At 45.5% G+C, this 20,969-nt stretch overlaps 1 protein-coding gene across 1 annotated transcript in view; it reads left to right on the forward strand.

Moving 5' to 3' along the window:
• Positions 1-20,969, forward strand: part of garnl3 (GTPase activating Rap/RanGAP domain like 3) — a gene marked incomplete in the record, with an annotated part of 164,142 nt that overhangs the window by 72,801 nt on the left and 70,372 nt on the right. The window contains 9 exon segments of the mRNA XM_029710021.1: positions 7,031-7,107; positions 11,677-11,795; positions 13,295-13,359; positions 13,778-13,841; positions 15,480-15,506; positions 15,715-15,790; positions 15,882-15,980; positions 16,290-16,393; positions 19,908-20,016. Coding sequence (XP_029565881.1) covers positions 7,031-7,107; positions 11,677-11,795; positions 13,295-13,359; positions 13,778-13,841; positions 15,480-15,506; positions 15,715-15,790; positions 15,882-15,980; positions 16,290-16,393; positions 19,908-20,016 — 740 coding nt within the window.

Raw genomic sequence — 20,969 nt, forward strand, 5'->3', positions numbered from 1 at the left:
GCTGAAAATGTTACTACCTCCCAACGCTTCCAAATGTACTACCTCCAACGCTGAAAATGTTACTACCTCCCAACGCTGAAAATGTTACTACCTCCCAACGCTGAAAATGTTACTACCTCCCAACGCTGAAAATGTTACTACCTCCCAACGCTGAAAATGTTACTACCTCCCAACTCTGAAAATGTTACTACCTCCCAACGCTGAAAATGTTACTACCTCCCAACGCTGAAAATGTTACTACCTCCCAACTCTGAAAATGTTACTACCTCCCAACGCTTCCAAATGTTACTACCTCCCAACGCTGAAAATGTTACTACCTCCCAACGCTTCCAAATGTTACTACCTCCCAACGCTTCCAAATGTTACTACCTCCCAACGCTGAAAATGTTACTACCTCCCAACGCTGAAAATGTTACTACCTCCCAACGCTGAAAATGTTACTACCTCCCAACGCTTCCAAATGTTACTACCTCCCAACGCTGAAAATGTTACTACCTCCCAACGCTGAAAATGTTACTACCTCCCAACGCTGAAAATGTTACTACCTCCCAACGCTTCCAAATGTTACTACCTCCCAACGCTGAAAATGTTACTACCTCCCAACGTGAAAATGTTACTACCTCCCAACGCTGAAAATGTTACTACCCCCAACGCTTCCAAATGTTACTACCTCCCAACGCTGAAAATGTTACTACCTCCCAACGCTGAAAATGTTACTACCTCCCAACGCTTCCAAATGTTACTACCTCCCAACGCTTCCAAATGTTACTACCTCCCAACGCTGAAAATGTTACTACCTCCCAACGCTGAAAATGTTACTACCTCCCAACGCTGAAAATGTTACTACCTCCCAACGCTTCCAAATGTTACTACCCCAACGCTGAAAATGTTACTACCTCCCAACGCTGAAAATGTTACTACCTCCCAACGCTTCCAAATGTTACTACCTCCAACGCTGAAAATGTTACTACCTCTCCAACGCTGAAAATGTTACTACCTCCCAACGCTTCCAAATGTTACTACCTCCCAACGCTGAAAATGTTACTACCTCCCAACGCTGAAAATGTTACTACCTCCCAACGCTTCCAAATGTTACTACCTCCCAACGCTGAAAATGTTACTACCTCCCAACGCTGAAAATGTTACTACCTCCCAACGCTTCCAAATGTTACTACCTCCCAACGCTGAAAATGTTACTACCTCCCAACGCTTCCAAATGTTACTACCTCCCAACGCTTCCAAATGTTACTACCTCCCAACGCTTCCAAATGTTACTACCTCCCAACGCTTCCAACGCTGAAAATGTTACTACCTCCCAACGCTTCCAAATGTTACTACCTCCCAACGCTGAAAATGTTACTACCTCCCAACGCTGAAAATGTTACTACCTCCCAACGCTGAAAATGTTACTACCTCCCAACGCTGAAAATGTTACTACCTCCCAACGCTGAAAATGTTACTACCTCCCAACGCTTCCAAATGTTACTACCTCCTAACGCTTCCAAATGTTACTACCTCCCAACGCTTCCAATGTTACTACCTCCCCAACGCTGAAAATGTTACTACCTCCCAACGCTGAAAATGTTACTACCTCCCAACGCTGAAAATGTTACTACCTCCCAACGCTGAAAATGTTACTACCTCCAACGCTTCCAAATGTTACTACCTCCCAACGCTGAAAATGTTACTACCTCCCAACGCTGAAAATGTTACTACCTCCCAACGCTGAAAATGTTACTACCTCCCAATGCTTCCAAATGTTACTACCTCCCAACGCTTGAAAATGTTACTACCTCCCAACGCTTCCAAATGTTACTACCTCCCAACGCTGAAAATGTTACTACCTCCCAACGCTTGAAAATGTTACTACCTCCCAACGCTGAAAATGTTACTACCTCCCAACGCTTCCAAATGTTACTACCTCCCAACGCTGAAAATGTTACTACCTCCCAACGCTGAAAATGTTACTACCTCCCAACTCTGAAAAATCTATATCTATAAACGAAGGAGCTGTTTGTGGACTTCAGGAAACAGCAGAGGGAGCACACCCCTGTCCACATCGACGGGACCGCAGTGGAGAAGATGAAAAGCTTCAAGTTCTTTGGTGTACACATCACTGACAATCTGAAATGGTCCACCCATACAGACATTGTGGTGAAGAAGGCGCAACAGCGCCTCTTCAACCTCAGGAAGCTGAAGAAATTCGGCTTGGTCCCTAAGACCCTCATCAACTTTTTCAGATGCACAATTGAGAGCATCCAGTCGGGGGTGGTGCAGTCTGCCAAACACATCACCGGGGGCACACTGCCTGCCCTCCAGGACACCTACAGCACCCGATGTCATAGGAAGGCGAAAAAGATCATCAAGGACATCAAACACCCGAGCCACTGCCTGTTCACCCCGCTATCATCCAGAAGGTGAGGTCAGTACAGGTGCATCAAAGCTGGGACCGAGAGACTAAAAAACAGCTTCTATCTCAAGGCCATCAGACTGTTAAATAGCCATCACTAGCCGGCTACCACCCGGTTATTCAACCCTGCACCTTAGAGGCTGCTGCCCTATGTACATTGACATGGAATCCTTGATGATCTTTTTGGCCTTCCTGTGACATCCTAATCTATGGATTTCACATGAATGGGAATACAGATATGCATATGTTGGTCACAGATTTCTTTAAAAGGTAGAGGCATGGATCAGAAAGCCAGTCAGTATCTGGTGTGACCACCGCTAGCCTCAAGCAGTGTGACACATATCCTTCGCATAGAGTTGATCAGGCTTGTAAGAATATTTTAAGACACAACGCAGAGGACTAAAGGTCAAGAGGGAATTAACGATCAATGGAAATAGTTGTTTTTCTGTAATAGGGAATTATTGATTAATGGGTCAGAGACATGGGAGGAATTTCAGTCCAGGACTCATAGATACATGTGGCAAGTTCTCATTGGTTCAAATTGTCTATACATTGAGCCTGAAATGGGATACTTGTTATCTGGCCATTGGCCCAATTTTATTGGCAGGAATTCTAATTGGTCAACCACAGGCTAGGGTTGGGTTATAAATGACATCCTGTCACTTAGTTCTGTGGAGAATCACTGAGGACCAGGAAGAAGGAACATCTGTCATCTACTTCCCAGCTTAACAACTATGATTTGTTCTCTTTGAATAAGCCTATTTTCTCCCCCTGATTTGCTTTGGGGTCTGTGTTATTAAAGGATAAGATCAACTGCTAACAGGCTGTTAATTGTGGCCTGTGGAATGTTGTCCTACTACTTTTCAATGGCTGTGCGAAGTTGCTGGATATTGGTGGGAACTGGAACACACTGCCAAATATTTTTATATCTAAACCAAGATAGACCACAGCCTGCCGTTTCCAACGTGAACAAATGAGTCATAGTGGGCAGAACAAGCAAGGAGGTGGGCAGAGCCAAGCACGATCTAGCAAGATCCCATTGGCCCGTTCTAGCATACATCTGCATATTTCAGGTAGGGAATGCCTACTCTAGCAAAGGGTAAAGTCTACAAAACTTAGTCCACTCTGTTCATAATAGATGGTAGTTTTTAGAACAGAAAACTGTATTAAGATCAAATGTTTCAGCGATGACAAAATGTGCAGAATGTCGGCCAAAATCCATCTCCTTCTATCTTCTCCCTCTGACGGACGCTGGGCTTCCTCTCACTACTATATATGGTAGTAAGTGGAAACGTCAAGCGGATGCTTCACATTTATACATCTGGTGAAATATCTGTCTCATTGTTCTATCTGTGACGCTGTCGTACACATCGATCCACAGCATCCAAAACATGCTCAATGGGTGACGTGACTATGCAGGCCATAGAAGAACTGGGACATTTTCAACTTCTAGGAATTGTGTACAGATCATTGCGACATGGGGCCGTGCATTATCATGCTGAAACATGAGGTGATGGCGGCGGATGAATGGCACGACAATGGGCCTTTGGATCTCTTCACGGTGTCTCTGTGCATTCAAATTGTCATCAATATAATGCAATTGTGTTGGTTGTCCGTAGCTTCAACCTGCCCGTTCCATAACCCCACCAGCACCATGTTTACAACGTTGACATCAGCAACTTGTTTTTATCTATCTTCCACCCACGCACCCACTTGCCCACACAACGCCATACATGCTGTCTGCCATCTGACCGGGACAGTTGAAACCGGGATTAATCCGTGAAGAGCACACTTCTCCGGGGTGCCAGTGGCCACTGAAGGCGAGCATTTGCCCACTGAAGTTGGTTATGACGCCAAACTGTAGTCAGGTCAAGACCTTGGTGAGGACAACGAACACGCAGATGAGCTTCCCTGAGACAGTTTCTGACAGTTTGAGCAGAAATTCTTTGGTTGTGCAAACCCACAGTTTCGTCAGCAATGCAGGTGGCTGGTCTCAGATTATCCCGCTGGTGAAGAAGCCAGATGTGGAGGTCCTGGGCTGGCATGGTTACATGTAGTCTGTGGTTGTGAGGCCGGTTGGACGTACTGCCAAATTCTCTAAAATGACGTTGGGGGCGGCTTATGGTAGAGAAATGAACATTATATTCTCTGGCAACAGCTCTGGTGGACATTCCTGCAGTCAGCATGCCAATTGCACGCCCCCTAAAAACTTGAGACATCTGTGGCATTATGTTGTGTGACATAACTACACATTTTAGAGTGGTCTTTTATTGTCCCCAGCACAAGGTGCACCTGTGTAATGATCGTGCTGTTTAATCAGCTTCTTGATATGCCACACCTGTCTGGTAGATGGATTATCTTGGCAAAGTAGAAATGCTCACTAACAGGGATGTAAACACATTTCTGGGATCTTTAATTTCAGCTCATGAAACATGGGACCAACACTTTACATGTTGCGTTTATATTTTTGTTCAGTGTAGCTTCTCCTCTTCTCTCTTTCTTTTTGTCGTTCCTCTCCATAGGGAGAATGGGCGAAGAGAACAACAAAACAGAAACACTTTTGTCTTCATTTATGTTTTATCACTATCCCCTCCATCACCGTCACGTTCATGCCCTAACATGCACCAGACATGACAGTGTGCATCACCATCACGTTCATGCCCTAACATGCACCAGACATGACAGTGTGCATCACAGTCACGTTCATGCCCTAACATGCACCAGACATGACAGTGTGCATCACCGTCACGTTCATGCCTTAACATGCACCAGACATGACAGTGTGCATCACCATCACGTTCATGCCCTAACATGCACCAGACATGACAGTGTGCATCACCATCACGTTCATGCCCGAACATGCACCAGACATGACAGTGTGCATCACAGTCACGTTCATGCCCTAACATGCACCAGACATGACAGTGTGCATCACCGTCACGTTCATGCCCTAACATGCACCAGACATGACAGTGTGCATCACCGTCACGTTCATGCTCTAACATGCACCAGACATGACAGTGTGCATCACCATCACGTTCATGCTCTAACATGCACCAGACATGACAATGTGCATCACAGTCACGTTCATGCACTAACATGCACCAGACATGACAGTGTGCATCACAGTCACGTTCATGCCCTAACATGCACCAGACATGACAGTGTGCATCACCATCACGTTCATGCCCTAACATGCACCAGACATGACAGTGTGCATCACAGTCACGTTCATGCCCTAACATGCACCAGACATGACAGTGTGCATCACCATCACGTTCATGCCCTAACATGCACCAGACATGACAGTGTGCATCACCATCACGTTCATGCCTTAACATGCACCAGACATGACAGTGTGCATCACCGTCACGTTCATGCACTAACATGCACCAGACATGACAGTGTGCATCACCGTCACGTTCATGCCTTAACATGCACCAGACATGACAGTGTGCATCACCGTCACGTTCATGCCTTAACATGCACCAGACATGACAGTGTGCATCACAGTCACGTTCATGCCCTAACATGCACCAGACATGACAGTGTGCATCCCCATCACGTTCATGCCCTAACATGCACCAGACATGACAGTGTGCATCACTGTCAATTTGACTATTCTATTGTATTTACACACACATTTTGTTACATTTTAGTCATTTAGCAGACTGTCTTATCCAGAGCAACTTACGGTAGTGAGTGTATACATTTGAATACTTTTTTCATACACACGCACATGCAAGCACGCTCACTCACTCGCACGCACGCATGCGCGCACGCACAGACACACACACACAAACACACACACACACACACACACACACATACACACACTCACTCACACACACCACCTCCACCTTTCTCAGCTGAAGCACCACCAGACAGTAACCATGACAACCTGGGATGTTTTCCATGCAAAGGAAAACAAACTAAAGTGTCTCCTATCTCCTCTCCCCTCTGTTTAAGAACCCATCCCACCTGTCACAGTCTGTGTGTGTGTATGTGTGTGTGTATGTGTGCGTGCGTGTGGCCTGTGGGTAGGTGTGAGGCTTGCCCTCAATAGCATGAATCCACAATGGGACATCCTGTCAATGAGGAGGAGGAGGTGCATTACTAGAGGAACTTATAGAGGGCTTAACATTATTATTGATGACGGGGACATCTACTGGTTACAAAGGAGCTTTTCTTCTGTCAGCACCTCAACATTGTCTGGGAGACCCTGACTGAACAACCATGTGTGTTTCTGTTTTCAAGGTCAGGCTGTAGGTCAATGTATGTGTATATTGTGGTAAATCAGTGTGTGTCGGGGGGTGGAGTGGAGTGGAGGGGGGAGTGAGTGTGCGGGCAGGCGTGTGTGTGTGTGTGTGTGTGTGTGTGTGTGTGTGTGTGTGTGTGTGTGTGTGTGTGTTTGTGTGTGTACTATACTGTATGTAATAGTGACAACAGTGTTATGAATTATGTTCAGAGACCATTATCAGGTTTGTTGTGAGTGTTGTGATGTGAAATATTTATTGTGTGTGTTTGTCACTAATCTGTGTGTGTGTGTGTGTGTGTGTGTGTGTGTGTGTGTGTGTGTGTGTGTGTGTGTGTGTAGACGACGGACTACACCCCGGGTACCTGGAGAAGAACCGATGTCCATCTGGAGAACCCGGAGTACCACACCAGATGGTTCTTCAAATACTTCCTGGGCAAAGGTCCGTTCTACTCCTCTCCTCTCTGTTACACACACACACACACACACACACACACACACACACACACACACACACACACACACACACAAGACCTGGGTTCAAATACATGTGTATTTCATTAGTTGTTATTTCTGTGAATTTGAGTATTTTCCAATAAAATAGCTTGAATCAACTACTCCAATAAATTGCCCAATAATGTTTGTATCACGTTTTGTGCTGCTACCATGTTGTTGTCATGTTGTGTTGCTACCATGCTGTGTTGTCATGTGTTGCTGCCTTACTATGTTGTTGTCTTAGGTCTCTCTTTATGTAGTGTGTTGTCTTTCTTGTTGTAATGTGTGTTTTGTCCTATATTGATATTGTATTTATGATTATTTTTTAATCCCAGCCCCCATCCCCGCAGGAGGCCTTTTGCCTTTTGGCAGGCCGTCATTGTAAATAAGAATTTGTTCTTAACTGACTTGCCTAGGTAAATAAAATAAATACAAATTCTATTGGAAGTATTTTAAAGTATTTTGAAAATAATTTCCCATAAATTGCCTAATATTTGAAATTATTTTCAAATACTTATTTCAAATACTACTTTCAAATGCCTGGGCTAAATGTATGGGAGTGTATTTGAATCTAGCCTTGTCTCTAGAAATACCAATCCACTTCCGACTTCCTCGGCACTCACAAAAAATAATCAATGGCACAGCGCTGGGATCGAAGTCATAACGCTCAGACCACTGCGTCATGGCAATTCACAATGTTCTAGCAAGCCGGGAGAGTACTCAATGATACTTGATGGAAACAGGGCATTGTTTTTACTTATTTTGTTTTAAGCCTTCTTAACTTTAACCACTCGGAATTAATACTTAAAATTAACCCTTTGAGTTGTTTCTGTTTTAACCCTGTAACCACGTGGAATTAACCCTGTAACCACATGGAATTAACCCTGTAACCACGCGGAATTAACCCTGTAACCACGCGGAATTAACCCTGTAACCACGCTGAATTAACCCTGTAACCACGCGGAATTAACCCTGTAACCACATGGAATTAACCCTGTAACCACGCGGAATTAACCCTGTAACCACGCGGAATTAACCCTGTAACCACGCTGAATTAACCCTGTAACCACGCTGAATTAACCCTGTAACCACACAGATTTAACCCTGTAACCACGCTGAATTAACCCTGTAACCACGCTGAATTAACCCTGTAACCACGCGGAATTAACCCTGTAACCACGCTGAATTAACCCTGTAACCACGCTGAATTAACCCTGTAACCACGCTGAATTAACCCTGTAACCACGCTGAATTAACCCTGTAACCACACAGAATTAACCCTGTAACCACGCTGAATTAACCCTGAAACCACACAGAATTAACTCTGTAACCACGCTAAATTAACCCTGTAACCACGCTGAATTAACCCTGTAACCACGCTGAATTAACCCTGTAACCACGCTGAATTAACCCTGTAACCACACATATTTAACCCTGTAACCACGCTGAATTAATTTGTAAAAAAATAGACGTTCATCCATATTACAATGAATTTCATAGTGAATAACTATGAGATCAGGTTGTTTGAATAAATGTATTTGTGTAAAGGGGTGTGTAACTGGTGGCAGGGAAGTCAGACGCAGGAGAGCAGAACTAGGTAAGCAGTTTAATCCAGAAACCAACGGCATAAAAATACAACAGAATACGGGTACAAAAATCCGACGCGCACCAGTAAACAAGTGCACAAGCACTTACAACAAACAATCCCACACAAAGACATGGGGGGAACAGAGGTTAAATACACAACACTTAATGAGGGAAATGGAAACCAGGTGTGTAGGAAAACAAGACAAAACAAATGGAAAATGAAAAGTGGATCGACGATGGCTAGAAGACCGGTGACGCCGAACGCCGCCCCGAACAAGGAGAGGAAACGACTTCAGTGGAAGTCGTGACAATTTGAGTATTTTCAAATACTGAACATTGCAATATTCAGCTACTTGTCTTTCAAATAAAAATATCTCAACACTCTAAACACCTTCAAATATCTGTAAAAGTCATTGAAATACGCTAAATATTATATAAACCCAGGTCTCACATACTCACACACACGCACACAGGTACACATGTACAAAAGCACCCACGTGTGCACTAAAAGGTGCTATCTAGAACCTAAAAGGGTTCTTTGGCTGTCCCCATAGGAGAACCCTTTGAAGAACCCTTTATGGTTCCAGGTAAAACCCTTTACGGTTCCAGGTAAAACCCTTTACGGTTCCAGGTAAAACCCTTTTGGGTTCCATGTAGAACCCTTTCCACACAGGGTTCTTCATAGAATACAATAGTATTCTACCTGGAACCAAAAAGAGTTCTATGTGGACAGCTTTACTATTTTGGAACCCTTTTTTCTAAGTGAGTAGTCAATGCCGTATGCTTTACATGAGGCCAGGACTCTTTCCAGACCATGTGACCTGACCAGTATACAGACTGTAGGGCCAGGACTTTTTCCAGACCATGTGACCTGACTAGTATACAGACTGTAGGGCCAGGACTTTTTCCAGACCATGTGACCTGACCAGTATACAGACTGTAGGGCCAGGACTTTTTCCAGACCATGTGACCTGACCAGTATACAGACTGTAGGGCCAGGACTCTTTCCTGGTCCGGTCACATGGTCAGGTAAAGTCCTTACCCCAACTCCTAGTTTAATGGTAGTCTATGAGCTGGCAGGGTGAATCCCATAGATCCTTCCATAGCTACAGTGGACCTGCAGACACAGCCTGGCACAACCCAGAAAGAAGCAGACAGTCAGAGGAAGATGGTGAGCAGAGGCTCACTTCTCACAAACACACACACACACATGCACACGCACATGCATACGCACACACACACATGCACATGCACATGCACATGCACACACACACACGCTGGGAGATAACAACATTAGCATCTGACTGGCTCCCTAGTCAACGTGAGCAGCCAGCAGCCTCCTGAGAGCCTAGTCATGGTGGTCGTTAAAAATGCATTAGCCCATCCTTCCTTCCCTCCTTCCTGCTATCGTTCAGCTAGGTGGGGGTGTGTGTCTTCTACTTTTTAAGCACAGAACAAAACAAGGCCCCAAGTCTAAGTCCAAGTGAACTGGTTCAAATCAGAATGAATACCTTTCATAGAGGGAGTCAGGGGACCAATGAGTAGAGAAAGAGATGGAGAGAGAGAGGTGGAGAGAGAGAGAGGTAGAGAGAGAGAGGTGGAGAGAGAGAGAGGTAGAGAGAGAGAGAGGTGGAGAGAGAGAGGTGGAGAGAGAGAGAGGTAGAGAAAGAGAGGTGGAGAGAGAGAGAGGTGGAGAGAGAGGTGGAGAGAGAGAGAGATGGAGAGAGAGAGAGGTGGAGAGAGAGAGGTGGAGAGAGAGAGAGGTGGAGAGAGAGAGATGGAGAGAGAGAGGTGGAGAGAGAGAGAGGTAGAGAGAGAGAGAGGTGGAGAGAGAGAGAGGTGGAGAGAGAGAGAGGTAGAGAAAGAGAGGTGGAGAGAGAGAGAGGTGGAGAGAGAGAGGTGGAGAGAGAGAGAGGTAGAGAGAGAGAGAGGTGGAGAGAGAGAGAGGTAGAGAAAGAGAGGTGGAGAGAGAGAGAGGTGGAGAGAGAGGTGGAGAGAGAGAGAGATGGAGAGAGAGAGAGGTGGAGAGAGAGAGGTGGAGAGAGAGAGAGGTGGAGAGAGAGAGAGGTGGAGAGAGAGGTGGAGAGAGAGAGAGGTGGAGAAAGAGAGGTGGAGAGAGAGAGAGGTGGAGAGAGAGGTGGAGAGAGAGAGGTGGAGAGAGAGAGATGAAGAGAGAGGTGGAGAGAGAGAGAGGTGGAGAGAGAGAGAGGTGGAGAGAGAGAGAGAGATGGAGAGAGAGAGGTAGAGAGAGAGAGTTGGAGAGAGAGAGAGGTGGAGAGAGAGAGAGGTGGAGAGAGAGAGAGGTGGAGAGAGAGAGGTGGAGAGAGAGAGATGGAGAGAGAGAGGTGGAGAGAGAGAGGTGGAGAGAGAGAGAGGTGGAGAGAGAGAGAGGTGGAGAGAGAGAGAGAAGGACAGGGATGACGAGAGAGGGCAGAGTTCCAGTTTTTAATTGGGTTTCAGGGTTCTGGTCAGTGTTTGGTCTGAATATGTTGCCGTGTCAACCAGGTAGAGAGGGCGCTGAATGTGAAGCGGTTTTGTCTAAGGTTCTGTTGTGTATGACCCACATGCACGCACCCACACCCACACACACGCACATGCACACACACACGCACATGCACACACACATGCACACACACACGCACATGCACACACACACACAAATACACTCACACATATATTCAAGCAGATACACATGCATGCACACACTAAAAATTAGACCTCACCGTGACTTCCTGAACAGAAACTCTCATGACCACACAACAAACAAACAAACAAACAAACGACAGAAAAACAATTATAAATCAATTCAAAACGAAAACTAGCATTCAGATAGTGCCTCCCCGTTTCACTCAGTTTGGGAGTGTATTCTCCCGTTTCGTTCCTAGTAAGTGTGTGACAGTGTGTGTGACACTGTGTGTTTTCCCCCCAGTCCACCAGAACTACATTGGTACGGATGCAGAGAAGAATCCCTTCTACCTGTCTGTGGTTCTGTCCGACCAGAACAACCAGCGGGTCCCTCAGTACAGAGCCATCCTCTGGAGGAAGACAGTAAGTATCTAGAATCAGATCACCCTTCCCAAAGCCTGTTGGTATTGGTACAAATTGACTTTTTGCACAGATCTAGGATCAGCTTACTCTCACAAAATCCTTTACCTTAAGCATTGGTCTTGTTGGAAGTTGGCTTTAGATACAGATTTAGGATCAGCTCACTCTCCCCATAGCAAAACCTTGATCATTAAGGTGAAACATGCATATCTGTTCTTACTGTAGATCATTGTCTGGATGGAGGTCCGTCTTCTGTTCAGATAGATGATTAGACTAATCATGATGACTACTTTCTACATCCACACCTCTCCTCCTCTCTCTCTCTCTCTCTCTCTCAATTCAATTCAATTCAATTCAATTCGCTTTATTGGCATGACGTAACAATGTACATATTGCCAAAGCTTACTTTGGATATTTACAATATAAAAAATAAATGAAAATGAGAATCAAAAATTGTCAACGGGACAACAGTAACAACAATAACCAACGGTCAATATAACCATACATTCAACAATAACAATAATCATACAGTTGAGGACATGTGCAGGTTTATTGGTCTGTCAGACACTGTCCCTCAACTTATGGCAGGCAGCAATGTAGTGCGCTGCCAACCCACAGCTCTCTGCGTCCTCCCCCAACAGGATGGGTAGCCTATCCTCATCAGAGAGGTCTTTAAAACCTTGAATAAGGATTTCAAATTTGGGGAAATGACACTCTCTAATTGTTTTATATTTTTGACATTTTGTCAGGAAATGCAGCTCCGTCTCAGGTTCTGCTGTTGTGCAGTGGTTGCACAGCCTTTCCTCTACAGGGAGCCAGGTTTTCCTGTGTCTACCCTTCTCAATGGCAAGGCTGTGCTCACTGAGCCTGTACTTTGTCAAGGTTTTTCTAAGGTTTTGATCAGTAACCATGGTCAAATATTTAGCCATAGTGTACTGTCGATTTAGGGCCAGATAGCACTGCATTTTGCTTTGTGTTTGTGCTTGTGTTTCCCAATAAGCAATGTAGTTTTGTTTTGACTGTGTTGTAATTTGGTTTATTCTGATTGATTGGATGTTCTGGTCCTGAGGCTTCAGTGTGTTAGTAGAACAGGTTTGTGAACTCAGCCCCAGGACCAGCTGGATGAGGGGACTCTTTTCTTTGCTCAGCTCTTGGCATTGCAGGGCTTGGTAATGATATGAGAGGGGGTCACTGTATTTTAGATGTTTCCAAAACTTAATTGCTCTTTTTTGAGTTTTTATTATTAGTGGATATTGGCCTAATTCTGCCCTGCATGCATTGTTTGTAGTTTTCCTCTGGACACGTAGGAGAATCTTACAGAACTCTGCATGTAGGGTTTCAATGGGGTGTTTGTCCCATTTGATGAAATCTTGTTTTGCAAGTGGACCCCACACCTCGCTGCCATAAAGTGCAATCTCTCTCTCTCTCTCTCTCTCTCTCTCATCTCATCTCATCTCATCTCATCTCATCTCCTCTCCTCTCCTCTCCTCTCTCTCCCCCAGGGAACTCTGAAGATCAGTCTGCCATACAGCCCCACCAAAACACTATCAGTCAAATCCATCTTAAGGTGAGAACTGCACAGGATGCCATTCAATATACTGGTTGTTTCATACAGTAGATTGTTCTGACTAGCCTGGTCCCAGATCTGTTGGTGCTGTCTTGCCAACTCCTATGGTCATTGTCATATATTGGCAAGACAGTACAAACAGACATGGGACCAGGCTAAGATATGACCAATGAATCAAGGTAAAACACATGGAGAAATTTGATATGGATATGTAGTCTGTTGTATTTAAATGAACAACAACATGAAAATATGCTTTAAGATAATTATGGAATAGAATGGATGTACAAGATGTAAACCCGTCTTTAAACACTTATCTTTTCTCCTCTCCTGAACTTTTCACCTCCTCCTCCTCTCCTCCTCTTCCTCTTCCTCTCCCCCTCCTCCTCTCCTCCTATCCTCTGCTCTCCTCCCCCTGCAGTGCGATGAACCTGGACAGGTTTGAGAAAGGACCGAGGGAGATTCTCAACCCAGAGATACAGAAGGTGAGATCACACTGTGTCAGCCACAGAAATACAGAAGGTGAGATCACACTGTATCAGCCACAGAGATACAGAAGGTGAGATCACACTGTGTCAGCCACAGAGATACAGAAGGTGAGATCACACTGTATCAGCCACAGAGATACAGAAGGTGAGATCACACTGTATCAGCCACAGAGATACAGAAGGTGAGATCACACTGTCAGCCACAGAGATACAGAAGGTGGATCACACTGTGTCAGCCACAGAGATACAGAAGGTGGATCACACTGTGTCAGCCACAGAGATACAGAAGGTGAGATCACACTGTATCAGCCACAGAGAAACAGATGTAGGATCTTCATTTGATCACTTTTTTTTTGCTGAGAATTTTCCTGCACCGCAGCAAATGCAGTAGCCTGGACTGCCGCTATTGGGCGTTATTTTCCACTATCGTCCAACAACCGGTTCATACATAAAACATCCTCCATTCAGGCTGCAAAGGCGTCGGTTTCCTCTTTAACACGATTTAAAGGCCTGTCGGTAGAAAAAAACAGGGAAATATGCGTACCGCCTTAATATAACACAATTATCCACCACCAATTTTTTATTTTATCGGACAACTTACGGATGGTGCACACCGCATGAGTCTGTTGTTTACCCCTGGCTGAACGCGGTGGACAACATTAGGAAGTAGCTTTAGCCACTCTCGCATGGTGGTGGAAAATAATGTTTTATTAAGACAGTAGGTGTATTTTCCCTGTTTCTTTCCACCAACAGGCCATTCAATCGCGTTAAAGAGGAATCCAACGTCTTTGCAGCCTGAATGGAGGATGTTTTATGTATGAACCGGTCGCCGGGGAACACAAGCGTATTAGCGGCTGTGCAGGACGCCAGTGACAGATGACAGACCATGTGAGGAAGAATAGCACCATCTGGCGGTAGCAGGTCTAGAAATGCAGATGAGCTTTGTGATTTACATAAATTCACTGAAAACCCACACTAAAACACGGTTATATTAACAGTATTGCACTCTTCATGTAGCCTACTTTTGGACAGCTAATAGCCTAACCACGAGCAATAATAATAACAATAGTGCTATTCATTACAAAATAATCTCAAAGCGGAATGGAGCAACATGCAATTTAAAAGAAAAAAACTCACAACATCATGAGATGGACAGTCATTAGAAAGTTCATGGCTTGAGTGGTCATCTAAAGGAGGTGGTCAAGCAGGAAGAGAACGTCCGGGGGCAGGCAGCACAGTCTCATCAAGGTGTCTCGCTGTCTCTGGCTTTTCCCTAGTAAAAACGGAACAAGCAAAATGATGGGCTAAAATTTCAAGTCCTGTTTCTGCAGGATTATTTTGCTGTGATAATACAGGTCAAATTAAGAGCCTACATCTGTATATAACAGTCATGTTCTAACTCTATTTCTATGGTATCAGGCCCATACTGTAACAGATCTGGGAGTCATTACAGATTGGGAGTCATTGGAGATTGGGAGTCATTGGACATTGGGAGTCATTGGAGATTGGGAGTCATTTGGGAGTCATTTGGGAGTCATTGGACATTGGGAGTCATCGGAGTCATTGGACATTGGGAGTCATCGGAGTCATTGGAGGGTCAACTGATGATAACTGTGGTGTGTTTTCTCTTCATAGGACCTGCTGGTGTTGGAGGAGCAAGAGGTATTCATTTATTAATTCTGTTCTAACTATAAATCAAGTGGATATTGTAGTTATTGGTGTTGACCATGGTCTTACTAGAGATTTCCTTCTCCTTTTCTACCGGGGTTGTTTTTCTGGTTTTGGCAAATTCTAGAAGTTAAGTTATAAGTTAACATTAGGGAATAGTGGCCCCTTAGATGTACAATATATCTGTCTTATCGTTTGTCAGGGTTCTGTCAACTTCAAATTCGGTGTCCTGTATGCCAAAGATGGACAGCTCACAGACGACGAGATGTTTAGCAACGGTAAATCACTAATATTGGGAGTAAAAGGTATTGAAGTATCAATGTCATATGAGCTGTAGTTTGACCCCTGCTCTCTCATCTGTTCCTTCAGAGACTGGGAGCCAGAGCTTCGATAAGTTCCTCAACCTCCTGGGTGACACCATCTCCCTGCAGGGCTGGGCAGGCTACCGTGGTGGGCTGGATACCAAGAGTAAGACACCATACATACACACACACACACACACACACACACAAACGCACACACACACCATGGGTTCTGCTGTTAATGATTGTTTTTCCATTTCAACAGACCATGGAGATGTCTTTCATTCACATTCCCTCTTTTAATATTACTCTCTCTTTCTTTCTCTAACACTCCTCCCTCTCCTCCTTCATCTTCTGCTCTCACTGCTCTATCCTTCTCACCCCCCTCTCCCTACGCCCTCTCGCTCCACCCCTCCCCCTCTCTATCTCCCTCCCCCACCCTCTCTATCTCCCTCCCCCCTCTCTCTCTCTCCAGATGACACTACAGGAATGAACTCCATCTACACAGTGTACCAGGGCCATGAGCTGATGTTCCACGTCTCCACCATGCTACCCTACTCCAAGGAGAACAAGCAGCAGGTGTGGATGCATTCATGAGTGTGTGTGTGCCTGTTTTGTCCCCAGAACTACAGAGCTATATATAACCATCCTCCCTCTGGGTCTGTCCTCCAGAGCTACAGAGCTATATATAACCATCCCTCCCTCTGGGTCTGTCCTCCAGAGCTACAGAGCTATATATAACCATCCTCCCTCTGGGTCAGTCCTCCAGAGCTACAGAGCTATATATAACCATCCTCCCTCTGGGTCTGTCCTCCAGAGCTACAGAGCTATATATAACCATCCTCCCTCTGGGTCTGTCCTCCAGAGCTCCAGAGCTATATATAACCATCCTCCCTCTGGGTCTGTCCTCCAGAGCTACAGAGCTATATATAACCATCCTCCCTCTGGGTCTGTCCTCCAGAGCTACAGAGCTATATATAACCATCCTCCCTCTGGGTCTGTCCTCCAGAGCTACAGAGCTATATGTAACCATCCCTCCCTCTGGGTCTGTCCTCCAGAGCTACAGAGCTATATATAACCATCCTCCCTCTGGGTCTGTCCTCCAGAGCTACAGAGCTATATATAACCATCCCTCCCTCTGGGTCAGTCCTCCAGAGCTACAGAGCTATATATAACCATCCTCCCTCTGGGTCTGTCCTCCAGAGCTACAGAGCTATATATAACCATCCTCCCTCTGGGTCAGTCCTCCAGAGCTACAGAGCTATATATAACCATCCTCCCTCTGGGTCTGTCCTCCAGAGCTACAGAGCTATATATAACCATCCTCCCTCTGGGTCAGTCCTCCAGAGCTACAGAGCTATATATAACCATCCTCCCTCTGGGTCTGTCCTCCAGAGCTACAGAGCTATATATAACCATCCTCCCTCTGGGTCTGTCCTCCAGAGCTACAGAGCTATATATAACCATCCCTCCCTCTGGGTCAGTCCTCCAGAGCTACAGAGCTATATATAACCATACTCCCTCTGGGTCTGTCCTCCAGAGCTACAGAGCTATATATAACCATCCTCCCTCTGGGTCTGTCCTCCAGAGCTACAGAGCTATATATAACCATCCTCCCTCTGGGTCAGTCCTCCAGAGCTACAGAGCTATATATAACCATCCTCCCTCTGGGTCTGTCCTCCAGAGCTACAGAGCTATATATAACCATCCTCCCTCTGGGTCTGTCCTCCAGAGCTACAGAGCTATATATAACCATCCTCCCTCTGGGTCTGTCCTCCAGAGCTACAGAGCTATATGTAACCATCCTCCCTCTGGGTCAGTCCTCCAGAGCTACAGAGCTATATATAACCATCCTCCCTCTGGGTCTGTCCTCCAGAGCTACAGAGCTATATATAACCATCCTCCCTCTGGGTCTGTCCTCCAGAGCTACAGAGCTATATATAACCATCCTCCCTCTGGGTCTGTCCTCCAGAGCTACAGAGCTATATATAACCATCCTCCCTCTGGGTCTGTCCTCCAGAGCTACAGAGCTATATGTAACCATCCCTCCCTCTGGGTCAGTCCTCCAGAGCTACAGAGCTATATATAACCATCCTCCCTCTGGGTCTGTCCTCCAGAGCTACAGAGCTATATGTAACCATCCCTCCCTCTGGGTCAGTCCTCCAGAGCTACAGAGCTATATGTAACCATCCCTCCCTCTGGGTCAGTCCTCCAGAGCTACAGAGCTATATGTAACCATCCCTCCCTCTGGGTCAGTCCTCCAGAGCTACAGAGCTATATATAACCATCCTCCCTCTGGGTCAGTCCTCCAGAGCTACAGAGCTATATATAACCATCCCTCCCTCTGGGTCAGTCCTCCAGAGCTACAGAGCTATATGTAACCATCCCTCCCTCTGGGTCAGTCCTCCAGAGCTACAGAGCTATATGTAACCATCCCTCCCTCTGGGTCAGTCCTCCAGAGCTACAGAGCTATATATAACCATCCTCCCTCTGGGTCTGTCCTCCAGAGCTACAGAGCTATATGTAACCATCCCTCCCTCTGGGTCAGTCCTCCAGAGCTACAGAGCTATATGTAACCATCCCTCCCTCTGGGTCAGTCCTCCAGAGCTACAGAGCTATATGTAACCATCCCTCCCTCTGGGTCAGTCCTCCAGAGCTACAGAGCTATATATAACCATCCTCCCTCTGGGTCAGTCCTCCAGAGCTACAGAGCTATATATAACCATCCCTCCCTCTGGGTCAGTCCTCCAGAGCTACAGAGCTATATGTAACCATCCCTCCCTCTGGGTCAGTCCACCAGAGCTACAGAGCTATATGTAACCATCCCTCCCTCTGGGTCAGTCCTCCAGAGCTACAGAGCTATATGTAACCATCCCTCCCTCTGGGTCAGTCCTCCAGAGCTACAGAGCTATATGTAACCATCCCTCCCTCTGGGTCAGTCCTCCAGAGCTACAGAGCTATATGTAACCATCCCTCCCTCTGGGTCAGTCCTCCAGAGCTACAGAGCTATATATAACCATCCTCCCTCTGGGTCAGTCCTCCAGAGCTACAGAGCTATATATAACCATCCCTCCCTTTGGGTCAGTCCTCCAGAGCTACAGAGCTATATGTAACCATCCCTCCCTCTGGGTCAGTCCTCCAGAGCTACAGAGCTATATGTAACCATTCCTCCCTCTGGGTCAGTTGTGCATTCTTCTCTCTCTCTCTTTCTCTCTTCTACTGCTCAGTCCTCTGACCTCTGTCTCTCTCTCCCCGTGTAACCCTTTCACCCCCCTCTTTCAACCCCTCCTTCTTCATCCCTCTTTTTATTCTCTCTATTCCCCTCTGCTTATCTCACCCGCCCTCCCTCCTTCTTTGTCTCCCTCGCTCCCTCTCTCTCTCTCGCTCTCTCTTTCTCTCTCTCTCTTCTGTATCAGACTGCTAATCTCCAGTTACTCTTACTATCTAGCATACTGAATGATGTTCAGTCATATCCTTTCAGTTAGTCTTTTATCTGTTCAAGGTCAGAGTTGTTGAGATGCAGAGGAAATAGGAAGTACTCTCTAGTCCTTGGTCTTTCAATCTCCATTACCTTACTCTAGAGGGAAAAAACATACACACACATGCACGCAAACACACAGGTGTACACACACACCTAAATGAGTCAGACAAGATACCTCTATTGAAAAATAAGAAACAAAGTATTGAAATTCTACACTAAAACATTTGTACCTTACGACCTAAAAGCTTCTTAGTGTCTTCGTGTCAGAATGCTACCACTTGCTACTGTGTGTGTGTGTGTGTGTGTGTGTGTGTGTGTGTGTGTGTGTGTGTGTGTGTGTGTGTGTGTGGTCGGACTCAATAAGATGTCATTCAGCACTTATTTAACTTGTTTATTGTGTGACGTTTCTCATTCTCTTTTCTCTCTCTCTCGCTATCTATCTCTGTCTGTCTGTCTGTCTGTCTGTCTGTCTGTCTGTCTGTCTGTCTGTCTGTCTGTCTGTCTGTCTGTCTGTCTGTCTGTCTGTCTGTCTGTCTGTCTGTCTGTCTGTCTGTCTGTCTCTCTATCTATCTATCTATCTCTCTGAATCTCTCACTCTCTCTCTCTCTTCAGGTAGAGAGGAAAAGACACATTGGGAATGACATCGTCACCATAGTGTTCCAGGAGGGAGAGGACGCGTCTCCGTCATTTAAACCCTCCATGATCCGATCCCATTTCACACGTATCCTTCCTTTATGGCCAAACAAGCACAACCAGGAAATGGTCATCCCTGACGTTCATAATACCATGGACATAATCGCCTGTACACCTTGCCAGTGTCAATAAGCTATGCAAGGTGAAAGTAAACAACATAGCGATTCCTCTTACCGATCTGCATGCATGAAAAGTTGTGACCAGATCTACTTTTTGCAAGCGCAACCTGTTAAATGATGAATCCTCAGTGGTGCTTTTAGCATGTAAATCTTGGGGAGCCAAACTCCCACATTGTTTTTAGATGCATGCCAGCAAAGCGACGACACACAACACAGCAGAGCTTTATTTTCCGCATCATGGAGTGAATCCTTACCACTGCTACACCTGGCTATCAGCGGAGCCTTGTCTGGCAGCAAAACAATTATTTCAGTCTTGTTTACTGCCTTTTTAAAAACATAGCTGATATGGCTGACTTGCTTAAACAACTGTGGTTTCTACTGACAATTGAGATGTACAAATTATGGCATAAGGGAACGGTGAGCAGATAAGAGGCAATCCGTAATTTCGATTAAGACATTAATGAGCGAGTTAAGAGGGACGTAGCCAATATATCTATTTGTTCAGCACTTTTGAAATGTACAGCGACAGAATTCAGAACACGGGTCGTTCTTGCAGTATTCTCCCTGTACACCAAGTCAGAACTGTAGGATAAATAAAGGGGGCATATAAGCAGACAATGAAAGCTCTTACAATATTATATGATGACATTTCTCTAAAAGAGGCTATAGGCACCACCAATTCAGAACAGTAGGCTAAGTTATGAGGGGGAAAGGGACCAAATTATAAGGGTGAAGCACATGGGCTACTAACAGCTTAGTACACAACATACACTTAGTATTACTTTCTTAGCTACAGTATACATATCTCCCTGACATATTACATAATTTATGCAGCACCATACATTACATTTTTGAACTCACC

The sequence above is a fragment of the Salmo trutta genome, chromosome 23, assembly GCF_901001165.1.
Source record: "Salmo trutta chromosome 23, fSalTru1.1, whole genome shotgun sequence".
NCBI classification, from domain to species: Eukaryota; Metazoa; Chordata; class Actinopteri; order Salmoniformes; family Salmonidae; genus Salmo; species Salmo trutta.